This window comes from Drosophila suzukii, chromosome 3, assembly GCF_043229965.1.
Source record: "Drosophila suzukii chromosome 3, CBGP_Dsuzu_IsoJpt1.0, whole genome shotgun sequence".
Taxonomy (NCBI): Eukaryota; Metazoa; Arthropoda; class Insecta; order Diptera; family Drosophilidae; genus Drosophila; species Drosophila suzukii.
This window is the reverse complement of record NC_092082.1, coordinates 68966817-68983325: the sequence shown is the minus strand read 5'-3', so window position 1 is coordinate 68983325 and position 16509 is coordinate 68966817. Positions and strand designations below refer to the sequence as shown.

General features: G+C 43.5%; 4 protein-coding genes across 4 annotated transcripts; 2 read left to right on the top strand and 2 right to left on the bottom strand.

Moving 5' to 3' along the window:
- Positions 1-19: 19 nt before the first annotated feature.
- Arc42 (Activator-recruited cofactor subunit 42) lies at positions 20-1832 on the bottom strand. Its single transcript, XM_017082539.4, has 3 exons — positions 1678-1832; positions 1382-1591; positions 20-1325 (listed from the first exon to the last, which is right to left on the bottom strand). Exons 1-3 carry the CDS (start codon positions 1709-1711, stop codon positions 352-354), a joined length of 1218 nt encoding a protein of 405 aa, XP_016938028.4. The 5' UTR covers positions 1712-1832; the 3' UTR covers positions 20-351.
- A 218-nt stretch (positions 1833-2050) lies between these two features.
- On the top strand, positions 2051-3376 carry LOC108015961 (uncharacterized). The gene is made up of 2 exons (XM_017082543.4): positions 2051-2221; positions 2285-3376. Exons 1-2 carry the CDS (start codon positions 2149-2151, stop codon positions 3322-3324), a joined length of 1113 nt encoding a protein of 370 aa, XP_016938032.4. The 5' UTR covers positions 2051-2148; the 3' UTR covers positions 3325-3376.
- A 1598-nt stretch (positions 3377-4974) lies between these two features.
- Positions 4975-13499, top strand: Mrp5 (Multidrug resistance protein 5). Its single transcript, XM_036816654.3, has 10 exons — positions 4975-5125; positions 5852-5995; positions 6056-6141; positions 8419-8578; positions 8649-8845; positions 8907-9088; positions 9385-10976; positions 11033-11526; positions 11591-12786; positions 12845-13499. Exons 2-10 carry the CDS (start codon positions 5919-5921, stop codon positions 12881-12883), a joined length of 4023 nt encoding a protein of 1340 aa, XP_036672549.2. The 5' UTR covers positions 4975-5125; positions 5852-5918; the 3' UTR covers positions 12884-13499.
- On the bottom strand, positions 13482-16077 carry LOC108015971 (transmembrane protein 256 homolog). Its single transcript, XM_017082554.4, has 3 exons — positions 15888-16077; positions 15512-15820; positions 13482-13954 (listed from the first exon to the last, which is right to left on the bottom strand). Exons 1-3 carry the CDS (start codon positions 15978-15980, stop codon positions 13811-13813), a joined length of 546 nt encoding a protein of 181 aa, XP_016938043.3. The 5' UTR covers positions 15981-16077; the 3' UTR covers positions 13482-13810.
- Positions 16078-16509: the final 432 nt, after the last annotated feature.

Genomic DNA, 16509 nt, shown 5'->3' with positions numbered 1-16509 from the left:
TAAAAATTCACACTGTGCCTAAAATAAAACAAATTACAATTTAAATTAATTTAAATATTTTAAAAATGTTTGTAACGCAGTTCTTTTTTTGGTAAAGTTAGCTAGGTAAATATAAATATATACAATCAATTTTATATTTTTAAACCTTTTTGAAATATTAAAAAGAACAATTTAAAACTTTTTAGCCCTTTTAATCATAAACAATTTTTTAAATTGACTTACTAAAATAAGAGGTATTTATAAACTTCTGGACTATTGTTTTGTTGTTGCAGAATGGGCATCTATACAATTGTTTCCATGAGGATTCCTACTAACAAACATTTTGCTTAACTTTAGGTCAAAACTTTAATCTTAACTAGCATATTCTTTGAGAATGGAGCCTGCGATGACCAGCCGCTGGATCTCGGAGGTGCCCTCGTAGATCTCGGTGATGCGGGCGTCCCTGTAATGACGCTCGGCTGCCATGTCGGTAACATAGCCCATTCCTCCCAGAATCTGGATGCACTGATGGGAGCACATGGTGGCCGCCTCCGAGGCAGCCAGCTTGGCCATGGCAGCCTCCTTGGTGTAGGGCTGCTTGCTGTCCTTCAGCCAGGCGGCGCGCCAGGTGAGCAGACGTGCCGATTCCATGGCCAGCGACATGTCGGCGATCTTCTGCTGAATGGACTGCAGCTTGGCGATGGGCTTGCCAAAGGCCTGTCGTTTCTGGGCGTAGTCCACGGCCAGTTCCAAGGCTGCCTGGCCAATGCCCAGCGCCTGGCCAGCGATTCCTATCCTTCCGGCGTCCAACGTCTGCATGGCAATCTTGAAACCGGAACCCGGCTCGCCCAGCATGTTCTCCTTGGGCACCTCGCAGTCCTCGAATATCAGCTGGCAAGTCGAGGATCCCCGGATGCCCAGCTTGTCCTCCTTCTTGCCAAGCGAGAACCCTTTGGTATTCTTCGGCACAATAAAGGCGGAGATGCCCTTGTGTTTCAGCTGCTTGTTGGTGGTGGCAAAAACGATGGCTGCCTCCGCCTCAAAGGCATTGGTGATCCAGGCCTTGGTGCCATTCAGCACAAAGTGATCCCCCTTGTCGGTGGCTATCGTGGACGCAGCTCCGGCATCGGATCCATTTCCAGGTTCGGAAAGGGCAAAGCAGCCCACTCGCTCGCCGGTGGTAAAGGGAGTGATGTAGTTAGCCTTCTGGGCTTCGTTACCAAAGGAGAGAAGAGGTCCCAGATAGAGAGAGTTGTTCACCGACATGATGACGCCGGCAGAGGCACATCCCCGAGAGATTTCCTCCATGGCAATGGCATAGGCTACATAATCCAGACCGGTGCCACCTGTAGAGCAGCAGTAGGGGATTAGCTAGGTGGATATCAGGTGGGTTATTACTTACCCAACTCCTCGGGAATCGCCACCGCCATCACTCCCAGTTCGCCCATCTGGCGGATCTGTTTTTCCGGGTACAGGTGCTCCCGATCGAACTTGGCTGCATTTCCACTTAGCTCACAGTTGGCAAAATCCCGGCAGGACTTTTGGAGCATCTGGTGGGTCTCCGACAGGGCCGACAATGATGCAATTTGCCGCACATTCAATGATCTGCGGGCTGAAACAATATCGTTTTAAGGATCTTACTAATAGAATACTATTGATGATGGCTGGGCTCAAAGTCCACAAACTGCTTTGTCTTACCAATGTTCAACGAGCGGGTGAGTACGGACTGCATGGTGGTGGGGAAGTGTTTACTAATAAAATATATAATAAATATTGCATAAAACACGGATAAAATTTAGTTTAAAAATAAGATCGAGTTGGTTAAAAAAATTAAAAACGATCAGTGTGACCAGAGGCAAGCACCGGCTTGTCTGTATGTAACAAGTGGTTTTTACAGGGTGACTATTGCATTAATTTTTAAACTTATTTATTTCTTAAATGAGAACTTAAACCAAATATTAAGACTTGGTTGAATGCTTTAAGGTTATATTTTACCAATTTTAGTTTAAAATATAATAGTTTTTAGAAGACAAGTTCCTTTCATTATTGTCATATGCGGTCCTACTTTTGCGCATTTTCAAGCTTGAACATGTTGGTAACATGCATTAACAATTGTTGATTTGTTTTGTTATTTTTAAACAAAACGTTATTTAAAACCAAAATAAAAATATGTCGCAGACATACGAGGGTACGGAAACCCTCCAGATAGAGGCTCTCGAATTTATCTACGAGGATGAAGAATGTGAGTACCAGTGGAACACAAAAGCCGCTTTGCTAAAGATCCCAAACATTCCGCCTTTTCCAGGTTTGGACATCGAAACACAGTCTGTGAAACAGGACAATAAGCCGGTGAAACTGAAACGTCTGGTGTGCAAACTCAGCGGATGCACTTACTCCACTGACAGGAGGAGGGACTTGAAGCGCCACAGGCGATCCCAGAAACACGAGCACGAGGAGTACCAATCGGACTCCGAATCCGACGTGGATCGCTCCCTGTTCTCCTGCAAGGTCTGTGACTACACGACGGCCAAGCGATTCTGTTATGTGCGGCACAAGGAGTCGAGGCGCCACATCATGAGGGAGATGGAGGAGTGCGAAAAGCTGATGGACGAGGCAGACAAGGAGGAATTTCACACGAAGCGTAGAAGAAGAGTGGAGGAGGAGCCAGTGGCCTCGGATTCTGAAACATCACAACACACCGACAATATACTGTTCACTTGCATGCCGAGTGATTACAGGATCAAGCCAAAATCCTGCCTAGAAACCCACCAAAGTTCGGAGGAGTACAATGATGTCCAGAGGCTGCTGGAGCCAAGCGAGTACATAGAGTATATTCCCCAGGAGGAAAATCAGATGATTGAGGGCACGGAAGATCAATATCAACCCTTCAAGCAAGGCAGTTCTACCTTCGAGTGCGCGGCCTGTGACTACAGAACAGCCCGGCGATTCGCCTTCGTTCGCCACCTGCAGTCGACGAGGCACCAGGCCAGAATGCAGGAGCGGGATGATAACTTGGAGTCGGCAAATGACCTTGATGAACTCGAAGGCGGAGAGGACGAAAATGTTGTGGTGGAGTTCGATGAAGGGGATACTGTTCATGACATTGAGCAGATAAACGCCCTGGCAGGGGAAGATGTAATGGTAGAGATTGAAGCCCTGGAGGGGCAAAATGGATTGGCGGAGACTGGATCCCTGGTGGAGATCGATGAGCTGATCCAAACAGAACACGGGTTCGATGTAGTAGAGTATGCACCTGCAGAAGAAAATGTTTACGAGGAGATCGTCTACCTGCCCACCGAAGAGCAACCAGAGGATATCTGTTACTTTATAGCGCTCGAACAATAACAAGATTCGGCAGTGTCCAAGTTTTTAATAAATAACTTTTTTGATAAGCAAATGTTCTTGAAGTCATTATCTTCTAAGGCCACAAAATGCCTAATGGTCAAATTCGTGTGTGCATAAACACCTTTTCATGAATTCGATAACACACGAAAGTTGACTATGAATTCAGTCCCAATGCACGAAATGTTGAGGCACAGCCTACTTCACAGCCTACTACTCTATAGAGCTCTATATCAAATTCAAAAAATTTGACAGCTCTACTAGTATTATTTCATGAATGTGTCTGTGTTGTATAAACAGGGGCTATAATAATTTCATAAACATAGTATATGACCATGAATAGGTGATATAATCTTTATATGTACATTTTACAGGGTACATTGTACATACATATGTACATGTGTATGACTCTTGACTCTTTTTTCCAAGTCAAGACGTTTTCTGGCCTTTCAATGCAAAATCAATTTGTTAAAATGTTATTAAGTTTTAATATAAATCTTTTTTGAAACGTCATACTTTTTTTTCAAAGTAACCTTCGGAGAAGGTAGTTGGAAGTAGGTGTTGGAAAACATCTATTAAAGTTTTGTAAACTCGTCATTTATTTATTATCTGGGAAAACAAATAGAAAATACAGGAATTTTTCTTTTTTAATTTTAGTTGTTAAATATCCAATATTTATTTATTTACAGGACCCAAACAACTTTTTACATTTTTGTTTTTGAAATTTTAAACAGTTTCCTAAGAATCTAAACATATTTTCGAATTGATGAACAACCCTTAATAATTATTAAAAGATAATTGTAGTAGCTATCAACGCATTATTACTATTTTTAAAGATGAACAAATCTGATCATTGAAGAAATTAAAAAGTAAAGACATGTTTTATTCAACGAAAAGTTAAATTAGATTCAAAAAGATTTATTTATCACGAAAATGTACATGAACAAACGGTAATTCATAAATAGATAAATTTAAGAAAAACTATAAAAATAATAATTATAATTAAAAGGAGAACAAATGTGGGCATAAGAGAAGTTAAAAAGTACCATCATTTTTCACTCGAGGAAGGTTTTACAAAAAATTTTTATTTATCACGAATATGTACAAGCACAAACATGTCTGTGGTACGAATACTTTCGTGAGCGACTGTGTATCTGCCAGTTTTCCGTTCTGGTTTTGACAGCCCGCTTTTCATCTCTGCGCAGATTCGACGCGCACGCACTGGAACTTGTTTAACGTTTTTTATGTTTTTCACTGCACAACTTTGTAAATTCAGCACACAGCAAATAGAACAACGCACCATTATTTCCGCGTGTCCTGTGGGGCACATTCACATCCAGGAGCACCGAGAAGAGGAAGAGCACCGCCACAGGAGTCCCGTTTGTTGTCCTATTGATTTGACCCCACTTTTGGAGCCTTTCGTTTTCCCCTGCACACCGTTTTCCGCATCCACAGCCGCTGCGCCCGCGAAAGAGAGGTAAAAACAAAATGCAAGTGCTCCCTGGGCAAATATAAACAAAAAAGAAGATTGATAAGACCAACAGGAACCAAGAGAGAGTGGGGAGAGCAAGCACCGCTCTCCCGATTTTAGCCCGTCAATGTGTGGGTGTTGTGCGAGCATCGTTCTTATCTCCAGCCCGTCTCTCTGGCTCTCCGGCGAGGCGATCTTTTGATAATAGCTCGTGCACTGGTGTGCGTGGGTAGCGGTTCATTCAAGCGCCTATAAAAGAGCCGTTCATTCACGACGAGCGCCACAAAGTGTTAACGAGAAGCTGCCGCCGCATCCTCCAGGTGGAAAAGTACCGTGAGTCTTCGCCCTGAAGGATTTCCCCATTAGTTAACAGTGCCGCGCGTGGAACCCAAGTTATTACTACACCGGTTACGGGAACTTGTAAAAAACGACTTGAAAAGTGATCTAAGCTAATAAAAAACATAAAAAATTCATTCAAAATCAAAAAAAGTCCTGTTTAAAAAAAAAAATATATTACCTAAAAAAGTGAAGAAATAGTGAATAAAAATTAAATGGAATGGATGCACACAAAATTTGGATATTTTAAGGACTTTGATAAATTTTATAAAGAAAATTGAGCATCGTTTTTAAACTAAAAATTTAATTCAAAGCTTCGTTAAAAAAAAAAAAATATATATATAATATAAAATATTATCAGATTAATAAACTCTTCAGTAAGGGTTTATCATTTAAAGACATACATTTTTTAAAGACTTAGATATGTGCTGCAACTGACAGAGAAGAACAAATATATAAATCCAATAAAAATTTCTTCGCATCCATTCGATTTTAAACATAATATATAGGCCATGTTATGTTTACCACAACACTTTTATCGCGGGCCAAACAAACTGTTAAGAAAAATAAACTGAATAAATAAAAAAAACCAAAAAAAGCGCAATCATCATGCGTCCACAATCTTTAGATTGGACATTATACGTGGGAACTGATTGGGATAGAGAAGAATTAAACCACTTTCCAGCCATATATTTATTTTATGGTATTGTAATCTTTTTACAGCGGCACCTGTACAGTAGATACACCCCGACCAATGTTAGGAAACCGATAGAATTAGAAAACGACCAAAATGCAGTCAATGAAAGCCGATGAGCTGCCGGAGAATCCGCGCGAGACGTCGAACATCTTCTCATCCTTGATGTTCTGGTAAGAATTCCTAACTTAATTTTCCCAAAATCCCTTTCTAATTTGTAACTATCTTCTTAGCTTTGCCATGCCCACATTCTTTAAGGGGCGCAAAAAGACCCTGGATGAAAATGATTTATACCGGGCCTTACAGGAGCACAAATCAGGTAAGTTTTGTTAGGACTTTATCAAAGTTCTCTAGTGCGAAAGCACCCTAAAAGATCTGTCATTATGAATAGACTCGGACTAAGGCCAAGATTATTTATGGCTCTATCTGCGGAATAGTCTATAATCAATTAATTTAATTATTATATGGAAATAGCTAAGAAAGTCTGATAAGCTGATTTGCCCTTAAGGAGTTTTGAAAGAGAGAAGAATTTCTTATCAGCACGTATGCAAGATTATGGCAAACGTGACGTCATGTGGCAATAGATTCCAATAGATGATGATTGGGTTTTACTATGTGACTATATCCCATTTATTAGTCACCCTAGTAAAAACACCTGATACCTTTCCCTCTTCATCCGTGAGTGCAATGATCATTCGAGTTTCGATTTCATTGCCCTTTGCCCAGACATTGAGTGGTTCCTAAAGAAATCCCTGATACCCGGCGTATCTTCAACGCTTCCTTGCTGTCCCAACTATAATTTATATAACCGACTAAACCGCATATTTAGCGCACTATCTCTCGCATTCAGACACTCCCCACATGAAGTGTCTCCCCGGCACTTCAAGACACCCGACGATTACGATTAGATAGGGCTAAGCATGCGCCCACCTTTTGTGATTGTAAAGCCTTTCGGTTATTCCGTGAGTTCGAAGGATCAGAGAACATTGAAGGGCTCTTCTCTGAAAGGGGAAGTGGCGATTAGATTTCGCTGCATATCATGTCTGGGTTATTGCTATTTGCACCATATACAACTATTTCATTGAGATCATTTAGCGGAACTGTAGTCGACTCTAATCCGGACGATAAGATAGCCCTTGGATACGAACATTCTGCACCATCACTCACTCTCATTGAATTATACGATCGCCATAGATAGTGGTATCCAATCTGGCACTTTTAGACCTTTGATTTCCTCATTCAAAAACTTTGGAAGTGCCCCGAAAAGTGACAAACTCGATATCTTTGACAACGTCCGCTGGCCACAATTAATTGAATTTACTGCCCAAAATATTTGATAACACTTTTCGAACACCCCCGATATTGTATACGCAATTAGGTACTCAGGCTTATTTACTTACTTATAATAAATGGGCCCCTAGAGATACTGTATTGAGTGGATCGTGCTATGGGGCTTATGCAATGCTAACAATATAATGGCACATATCTGGGCAAATATGTACAGATTCAAACAATACCAAGTGTCAAGCTCAGGCTTTTGTTGCTAGTTCCTAATCGGATTGCAATCTAAGGCTGATACAAGCCTTGCGGAAGTGCCGGAATCAGAACCCCCAAATGGAGGGTAGTGGGCTGGGGAATCTCCTGGTCGATAAGATCGATAGGAGGTAATGCAGCTGGCCGGGATTGGCTTTTGTTGCCAGCCATAATTCACAGTTAAACCAAAGCACAAGACATTTCTATTTACTGGATTTATTACCCACAGCAACAATAGGAATGATAGCCTTTACCTCCCATTATAACCCTCAGATACAGTAGTTAGCTTTAATAACAATCGTTTGTTTCCGGACATGACATTCCTATTAATAATCCTTTGTTGGTTAACGTTATATTGATTCGTTATTTGTATATTGAAATTCTTTGTTTTGAATTTGCCAAATAAATGGCATAGTTCACATATTAAATATGATGAAATATGATGTTATTCCCAAAGCTGTGACGAAAACATGTCTACCACGCACAGATCTCTATCACTAAAAAGATAACATTAATTTTACGACATTCGTGACTGAACCGTTATACAAATCTGTATGTTATCTATCATATTTTCACAACCTGACAATTTGAAGGGTTTATACAATGATAACTGCCATAACATAGTCAATTTAAATGATGATAAGCTGAAAAATAGACCGAGTGTCTACTCCTAGGTGCAAATACAAACAATAAAGTAATAAATATTCAATGTTTGTGTTTGTGAAAATACAAGCAATATATATTTATACATCTATTTTACTTTGTTTAAAGAAATTTTTATAGTAAAATATATATTCTGAAATTACTTTCACTAAGAAGCTTTTGGCATTGGCGATGCGCAATATTTGTAGGTGGAATAATTTATAGACATAAATATAGTATACATAGGTAGTATATTGCAACGGCTCAATTCTCGGTAGTTTATTTTGGTAGCATCTTTAAACACTGCAGTATAATCTGCCAATTACATGCCAGCGTGCCTTGTTGTTCCGTCAGGCGGAATTTATTATCTGGACATGGCCTGGGTGCACCTGGTTGATATCTCAATCTGTCTTTTCTCCAGATCGCCTGGGCAGCAAGCTGAGCGAGGCGTGGGAGAAGGAGGTCGAGAAGAAGCGCAAAAAGAAGAAGACCCCCAGTCTGCTGAAGGCCTCGATGAGCGTGTTCGGATGGCGCCTGGCCGGTCTAGGCCTGGTCCTCTTCATTTTGGAGATCGGTTTCCGGTAAGCTGCCTGGGCAACGCCCACCACCCGACATCTGGCTGATTTATAACCCAAACCCTTTGTTTTTCAGAGTTACCCAACCGCTGTTCCTGGGCGGTCTGGTGGCCTACTATGCGGACGCGAGCAACCTGGAGAGCGACAACCAGACGAAGGCATATCTCTACGCCCTGGGCGTGATCTTGACGAGCGCCTGCAACGTGCTCTTCATGCATCCCTACATGCTGGGCATGTTCCACGTCGGTATGAAGGCCAGAATAGCCATGACAAGTAAGTTGAAGCTGGGGTTTCTGCCCTTTGTTGTGACACATGAGTAATGATCGCCCCGCAGGCATGATATATCGGAAGGCACTGCGCTTGAGTCGAGTGGCGCTGGGCGATACCACAACTGGTCAGGTGGTCAATCTCATCTCGAACGATGTCGGCCGACTGGATCTTTCCGTCATTCACATGAACTATTTATGGCTGGGTCCCGTGGAGATCGGCATTATCACTTATCTTATGTACAGGGAGGTAAGTAATCTCAGATATTAACTACTTAATATAATGGTAGTACACCTAAGTGTCAAAAATGTAGGTTTTTCGAAAAATATCAATGCGGTTTAAAACTGAACTAAGGTTTTAAATACCCTTAGCTTCTTAAAATATAATTGGGGTAGGTCCAAAAAGGCACTTCATATATAAATCTTTTGGATTTCCAAAAGTGAAGGTGGGCGGACAATAAAGACTAAGACTTCATATAGATTACTGAAATAATGGAATCTCGGTTTAGACAAGTTATACTATAATAATACCTATACTTTTCACAGATTGGGATCTCCGCCTTCTTTGGCGTGGCCGTGATGTTGCTGTTCATTCCCCTGCAAGCTTATCTGGGCAAGAAGACTTCGGTGCTACGATTGAAAACTGCTCTGCGAACGGATGAACGCGTGCGCATGATGAACGAGATCATCTCGGGCATCCAGGTGATCAAGATGTACGCCTGGGAGATCCCCTTCAGCAAGATGATCAACTATGTGCGCACCAAGGAGATGAACGCCATCCGCAATGTGAACTACATCCGAGGCACTCTCCAGAGTTTCATCATGTTCGTGACGAGGATATCGGTGTTTGTGAGCTTGGTGGGATTCGTGCTGCTGGGAAAGCTCCTGACCGCCGAGAAGGCCTTCGTGATCACAGCCTACTACAACATCCTGCGTAACACCATGACCGTCTACTTCCCCATGGGCATCTCGCAGTTCGCCGAGCTTCTGGTCTCGATCCGCCGTATTCAGACCTTCATGCTGCACGAGGAGACCAAAGTGCGCGACAAGTCGGAGGATCTGGACGAGCAGAAGCTGGGCAAGGCGGGCCTGATCACCGATCCCGCTGCGGCCCAGACCACTGGTGTCCTGAAGCCCAACAGTCGGCGCACCAGCGAAGCGGAGCACAGCATCAATATCAGCAAACTGAAGGCCAAGTGGGACCCGAAGAGCACGGACTACACGCTGGACAACATTTCGCTGAAGTTCAAGCCTCGCCAGCTGGTGGCGGTCATTGGGCCAGTGGGTTCCGGCAAATCCAGTTTGATTCAGGCTGTGCTGGGTGAACTGAATCCGGATTCGGGATCGGTTAAGGTCAATGGTACCCTCTCGTACGCCTCCCAGGAACCGTGGCTCTTCACCGGCACCGTGCGTCAGAACATTCTCTTTGGACTGCCCATGGACAAGCATCGCTACCGCACGGTGGTCAAGAAGTGCGCCCTAGAGCGGGATTTCGAGCTGCTCCCCTATGCGGACAAGACTATTGTGGGCGAGAGAGGAGCCTCCCTGTCCGGTGGACAAAAGGCGCGCATAAGTTTGGCCAGGGCTGTTTACCGGAAGGCGAACATCTATCTGCTGGATGATCCCCTCAGTGCCGTGGACACCCATGTTGGACGTCATCTGTTTGATCAGTGCATGCGTGGATTCTTGCGGGAGGAGATCGTACTGCTGGTGACCCATCAACTGCAGTTTCTGGAACAGGCCGACGTCATTGTGATTATGGACAAGGGTAAGATCAGCGCCATGGGCACCTACGAGTCCATGGCCAAGAGTGGCCTGGACTTTGCCCAGATGTTGACGGATCCCAGCAAGAAGGACGAGGGTGCCGGCGATGCTCCAGAGAAGACGAGCTTGTCGCGGCAGAACAGCAAACTTCGTGACCGACATGGCAGCATCTCCTCCATGGAATCCGCCGCCGAGTCCTTGGCAGCGGAGTCGCCCATGCAGACGCAGGAGGGTCGCGTGGAAGGACGCATCGGACTGAAACTCTACAAGAAGTACTTTGGAGCGAATGGCTATGGACTTTTTATCGTGTTTGCCTTCTTCTGCATTGGTGCTCAGGTTCTGGGCTCTGGAGGTGATATCTTCTTGTCCTACTGGTAGGTTAATGACCCCTAAAAAGTAGCTTTCTTTAACCTTCGACTGCCTTTTCCAGGGTGAACAAGAATGGTGAAGCCGAGCGAGACACATTTATGGCCCGGTTGAGACGCGCCTTCCCCGAAACCCGCATCAATGCCGATACTGACCCCATAGACATCTACTACTTCACCGGTATCAACGTGTCCGTGATCATCTTCTCGCTGGTGCGGAGCATGCTCTTCTTCTATCTGGCTATGCGCAGCTCCACGACGCTGCACAACACCATGTTCCAAGGTGTGACCCGGGCTGCGATGCACTTCTTCAACACGAACCCCTCCGGCCGCATCCTCAACCGCTTCTCCAAGGATTTGGGTCAAGTGGATGAGATCCTCCCCTCCGTGATGATGGACGTGATGCAAATCTTCCTCGCCATCCTGGGTATCGTGGTCGTCCTGTGCATCGTCAACGTGTGGTACATCCTGGCCACGTTTGTCCTTGTGGTCGTCTTCTACTTCCTACGAGTCTTCTATCTGAGCACATCCCGAGATGTTAAGCGTCTCGAAGCTGTCAGTAAGTGGATATTACATGTGCCATTTTCTTAGCAATATCTAATCCTTGAACTACCTTCCTCCAGCCCGATCACCCATTTACTCCCACCTGAGTGCTTCCCTGAACGGCCTGGCCACCATCCGAGCATTTGGAGCGCAGAAGGAACTGATTGCCGAGTTCGACAACTACCAGGATATGCACAGCTCGGGTTACTACATGTTCCTGGCCACGAGTCGAGCCTTTGGCTACTGGCTGGACTGTGTTTGTGTCGTCTACATCGCTGTCATCACACTGAGCTTCTTCCTGTTCTCCCCGGAGAACGGAGGCGATGTGGGTCTGGCCATTACCCAGGCGATGGGCATGACCGGTATGGTGCAGTGGGGAATGCGACAGTCGGCAGAACTGGAGAACACAATGACGGCGGTGGAACGTGTGGTGGAGTACGAGGATCTGGAGCCGGAGGGTGACTTTGAGTCCAAGCCGAACAAGAAGCCGCCAAAGGATTGGCCAGAGGATGGCAAGATCGTGTTCGACGACCTTTCGCTGAAGTACTTCCCCGACAAGGCGGCCGACTATGTGCTCCGATCCCTGAACATTGCCATCGAGGGCTGCGAGAAGGTGGGCATTGTGGGACGTACTGGTGCCGGCAAATCCTCGCTGATCAACGCTCTGTTCCGGCTGTCCTATAACGAGGGAGCCATCCTGATCGACAGTCGCGACACCAACGATTTGGGATTGCACGATCTGCGCAGCAAGATCTCCATTATTCCTCAGGAACCTGTGCTCTTCTCGGGCACAATGCGCTACAATCTGGATCCCTTTGACGAGTATAGCGACGCCAAGCTGTGGGAATCGCTAGAGGAGGTTAAGCTCAAGCATGTGGTGGCTGATCTGCCCAGTGGTTTGCAGAGCAAGATATCCGAGGGTGGTACCAACTTCAGCGTGGGCCAGCGCCAACTGGTGTGCCTGGCCAGGGCCATTCTCCGAGAGAACCGCATTCTGGTGATGGACGAGGCAACAGCTAACGTGGACCCACAAACGGATGCTCTCATCCAGACGACGATTAGAAACAAGTTCAAGGACTGCACGGTGCTCACAATTGCCCATCGTTTGCACACGGTTATGGATTCGGATAAGGTGCTGGTCATGGATGCAGGAAAGGCGGTGGAGTTTGGATCTCCATTCGAGTTACTCACCACCAGTGAAAAGAAGGTGTTCCACAGCATGGTGAAGCAGACAGGAGACTCGACATTCGATGCCCTGCTGAAGGTTGCACAGAAGGTGGGTTAACTTATAAGGCTATTATTATAACATAGTATTATAATCGTTTTCTATCCAGGCCCATGATGACAACCTAAGACTCAAGAAGGATTCTTGACATTTCGCCGTTCCGAAGGCTTTCAAAGACTACATACTTAAGATACTGGAACCAATTACGAATCATCCGGCGGCCAACGCGGGCATTCAGAAGACCTTCCTCTTTGCGGAGGCCTCCAAGCAGAAGTTATTAGGATAGCACAGCATCAGCGGCACCAGCAGACACCATCACTGAGCGGCCGCTGAGGAATTTTTTTACAATACGTGTACAAATCAAATTAATTGTTAGTCAGGTGTATAAAACTAGATGAAACTGATGGTAAATCAAAAAACAGCAAGACAATAAGCTGATGTTAGTGGAGCGTAGAGTGTAAATGTTTTTATACCTAAAAAACAAAGATTGATATGAAATGCAAATTGTGCAATAATTAATTTTAGCTGAACTTTGTGCATTGGCCTTCAAAAGGTCGCATTGCATTTGTATTATGTGTTCCAGTAAAACGACAATAACAACCTTAAACAAAAATGAAAAATCCCAAAAGAGGGAAAAACAAAAAGAGAATTCTATGAAATGTTACGCCTAGTATTAATATATATGTGTGTTTTTTATAGTAATTTATTATTGTACAGGTATACAATAAATGTAACAGCTCGGTTGGTTCTTTTGTTAAAACGTTTTTATTTTGTTTATTTCATTTTAGCGATTTACACATTTGGCTAACTTCTATATACTCTAAGAAATTGTACGCATTTAACTCAAAAGTATCTTCCATTAGCTGCAAGGCCCTCCTAGAGTTCACTTTAAAACTAACTATAATTATTGTAAATTACTGCCCGTCGCGGTTAGAGAAACAAAGAGACGAAATTCATTTTTAGCTGATGTTGTATGTTAAACTTGGCTTAGCTTTAGTTGCCTCTCTGACTACATAACTGTTCAGTAAGTGCTATATAAGATATAGATATATAAGTAGCCTCCCATCCGCGCATCCTACAGGACCAGCGACAGCCACGCGGCCATCAGGCAGAATCCTCCCACGGTCGCATATGGCTGCAGCTTCTTTTCGCCAGTCAGAGCGCGGTAGTACATGCAGCCGCTGAATAGCATCGTGCCCGTAATCATCAGAGTCCCAGTCTGCGGGAGAAAAAGAATCACTTTACTTGAAGTAACCAAAGTCATGCATGTAGGCCTGTTCCAATTTGCACTACCTTTGATGTAAAATCAACACCCTATTGTAACCAATCGATTTTAGGATACTAACTATACCAAATTATCTTGAGACAAGAAAATGAATTTATAGCAATTAATTGTCCACAGTCAGGAATCAAACTAAATATAGAACCATAAAATATGTAAGAGAGGAAAAGATTTGTATCTATCAGCACCGATAAAAATAATCCTTTAACCGAAAGTTCAACTCATAACTTCATCTAAAAAGTCTTTTAGTGAAAACGGAACAGGCCCTATAGTAATAGTTTATTGTCTAAGATTAGAAGTCAGCAAAAGGTGGCAAGAGTTTTGTGTGCATATTTTGATGTTAGCTTTAGTTGTTGGCTTTAACCTGAACAAAACGGAGCTCGAGCAAGCTCCACATTTTACTTATCAAATAAGGCTGATGACAACAAAACCCAATTACAGAATAACAGCAAAAAATCAAGAGAATCTATGCCTTTTTGGTACATTTTTAAAATACAATTGTAATATTGAAATAAATTAACAAATTCCTACCAAAGACCCCGAACCCATATCAGCTATGAACCTGCTCATATCACAAACCTAAGAATTATCCGAATTAATCCAATTATACAAGTATCGTGTGTGGTATTGAAAATTACTTTGTAAGCTGCAATTAGTGGTTGTTGAACATTTAGCTTTAGCTTTGGAAACATTTCATATACAACATGAATATACATATGCATACCTATATTATAGAGGAGTACGAGAGAAGTAACTTGGAAGCGCTTGGCCGAAGCCAATATTCATTCATAGCTCAATTTTTGTAATGTCAATCAGCGCATTAGACTAGCTAAGCAGAGTGTCAATTATACGAGTATCAGTGTTGGAGTTTCGATTCGAGAGTAACGCGAGTTGTTATAAATTCCGTTCAGAGATCTAACTTTACACAGAGTTTATGTAAACGACAAAACCGAGAAACAAAAGCTTTACAAATAAACCAAATACGATCGATTTGGGAAAGTTGTGAATTACTTGGGATCTTTTGGGTTTAATTTGATGATCAGAAGTTCCTCTTTCAAAAACTCGGTAAGTGGAAATCCACAGGAAATCCAAAACGGGAGATATTCACATGTCCCATGACTTTACTAAATAAGATCTATAACTAAAAAGTTGGAAATATTTTGATCTTCTGAAGATATTTTTCGTTGTTTGGTTGGTAATGGGCTCTTTATAACATGGAAATTAAAGCTCTGTAAAGAAAACAATGTCGAGACCCAAGATATATCAGATAACTGGGACTTTCCCTGACTTGAAGATACGATTACAGGACATTGGGCCAGAGGCATACAGCAATATCTACATATATCCTTAAGGCTTTCCTAACAAAATGTATAACTAAAAATATAAAGGTTATTTTTCCTTCTTTGGTTGGTTATGCGCCCCTCTCAAGAGCATACAATCTCGGAACCCTTTTTATATATCAGATTTCTTGGACTTCCCCTACTTTAAACTTACGATGACAGGATAGTGAGCCAGAGGCATGGCCATCATGGCGAAGGAGTGCAGGAAGTGGATGCGGTTGGCCACATCGGCGAATGCCTGCGAGTCCACCTGCTCCTTGGGATCGCTCACGTCCTTCAGGACGTACTTGCAGTAGGCTCCCATAAAGATGGCTGACGCCCCGCCGATTCCGGCCAGCCGCACGAAGTGGTAGTGGCTGCCGGCCAGGGAATATAGCGAGCCATGGGAATGTCCGTAGCTTTGGGCGGATGGAACCAAACCCATATTCGTATCCTGCACTGTTACCTTCTTGGGACGCAAACCCTGCGTGGGAAAAGAAGAAGCGTAATCAGTACACCCGGAACTTTGACTGGAATACTCGATTGGTTACCAGGGTGCGGAGCAGTGCTGATGCGGACGAAGCCACCATTTTGCTGACAGGATTGCCCAGGGTCACGTATTCAATGGTGTCGGCGACTGACATTGTGTACTTTTGCTCAAACTTTGTTTGGCGCTGGGAAATCAGCTGCGTCTACTAACAATTTTGACGTAAAATGCCCGGGCGTTGCCGGACTGGCGGCTCTAGTCGATGTTTACAATCGATTGGATTCTGGGAACCTGACTTGATACTCGAACTAGAATTTATATACGTTTGATGGGAAACGAAATGGTAATGTATCTGAGTGGAAAGGAAGAAAATAAATTATACAAAAATCAAAACATAGGCTTTGATGCCCTGGTATTTTATGGTATCCCTGGTATTCACTTGCATAATTGGGGGATTCCCAAAAACTGTAATAGCTTTAGATTCAGTTGGCTAAGAGAGTGTAACTTATAAGGGGTTGTCACAAAAATCTCTTCGGGGATTGTAAACCAAATTTCACCATTTTGGAATTAATAACTACTTTAAAAATATAACTTTTCCCCTAGCTTAGTGCAACAAATACTTTTGTGACTGACTGTATGTACATACCTATACATCAATACAAGTTTCCCTATAATTCGCTTAGAGA

Coding starts and splice junctions, on each gene's coding strand:
- Arc42 (XM_017082539.4), bottom strand. CDS start 1,711: ATGCAGTCCGTACTCACCCGCTCGTTGAACATTG. Junction 1,592..1,677: donor CACCCGCTCGTTGAACATTG/GTAAGACAAAGC, acceptor ATATTGTTTCAG/CCCGCAGATCATTGAATGTG. Junction 1,326..1,381: donor GGCGATTCCCGAGGAGTTGG/GTAAGTAATAAC, acceptor GCTGCTCTACAG/GTGGCACCGGTCTGGATTAT.
- LOC108015961 (XM_017082543.4), top strand. CDS start 2,149: ATGTCGCAGACATACGAGGGTACGGAAACCCTCCAGATAGAGGCTCTC. Junction 2,222..2,284: donor TATCTACGAGGATGAAGAAT/GTGAGTACCAGT, acceptor CGCCTTTTCCAG/GTTTGGACATCGAAACACAG.
- Mrp5 (XM_036816654.3), top strand. CDS start 5,919: ATGCAGTCAATGAAAGCCGATGAGCTGCCGGAGAATCCGCGCGAGACG. Junction 9,089..9,384: donor CTTATCTTATGTACAGGGAG/GTAAGTAATCTC, acceptor TACTTTTCACAG/ATTGGGATCTCCGCCTTCTT. Junction 10,977..11,032: donor GATATCTTCTTGTCCTACTG/GTAGGTTAATGA, acceptor TGCCTTTTCCAG/GGTGAACAAGAATGGTGAAG.
- LOC108015971 (XM_017082554.4), bottom strand. CDS start 15,980: ATGTCAGTCGCCGACACCATTGAATACGTGACCCTGGGCAATCCTGTC. Junction 15,821..15,887: donor CAGCACTGCTCCGCACCCTG/GTAACCAATCGA, acceptor TTTCCCACGCAG/GGTTTGCGTCCCAAGAAGGT. Junction 13,955..15,511: donor TGGCTCACTATCCTGTCATC/GTAAGTTTAAAG, acceptor TTTCTCCCGCAG/ACTGGGACTCTGATGATTAC.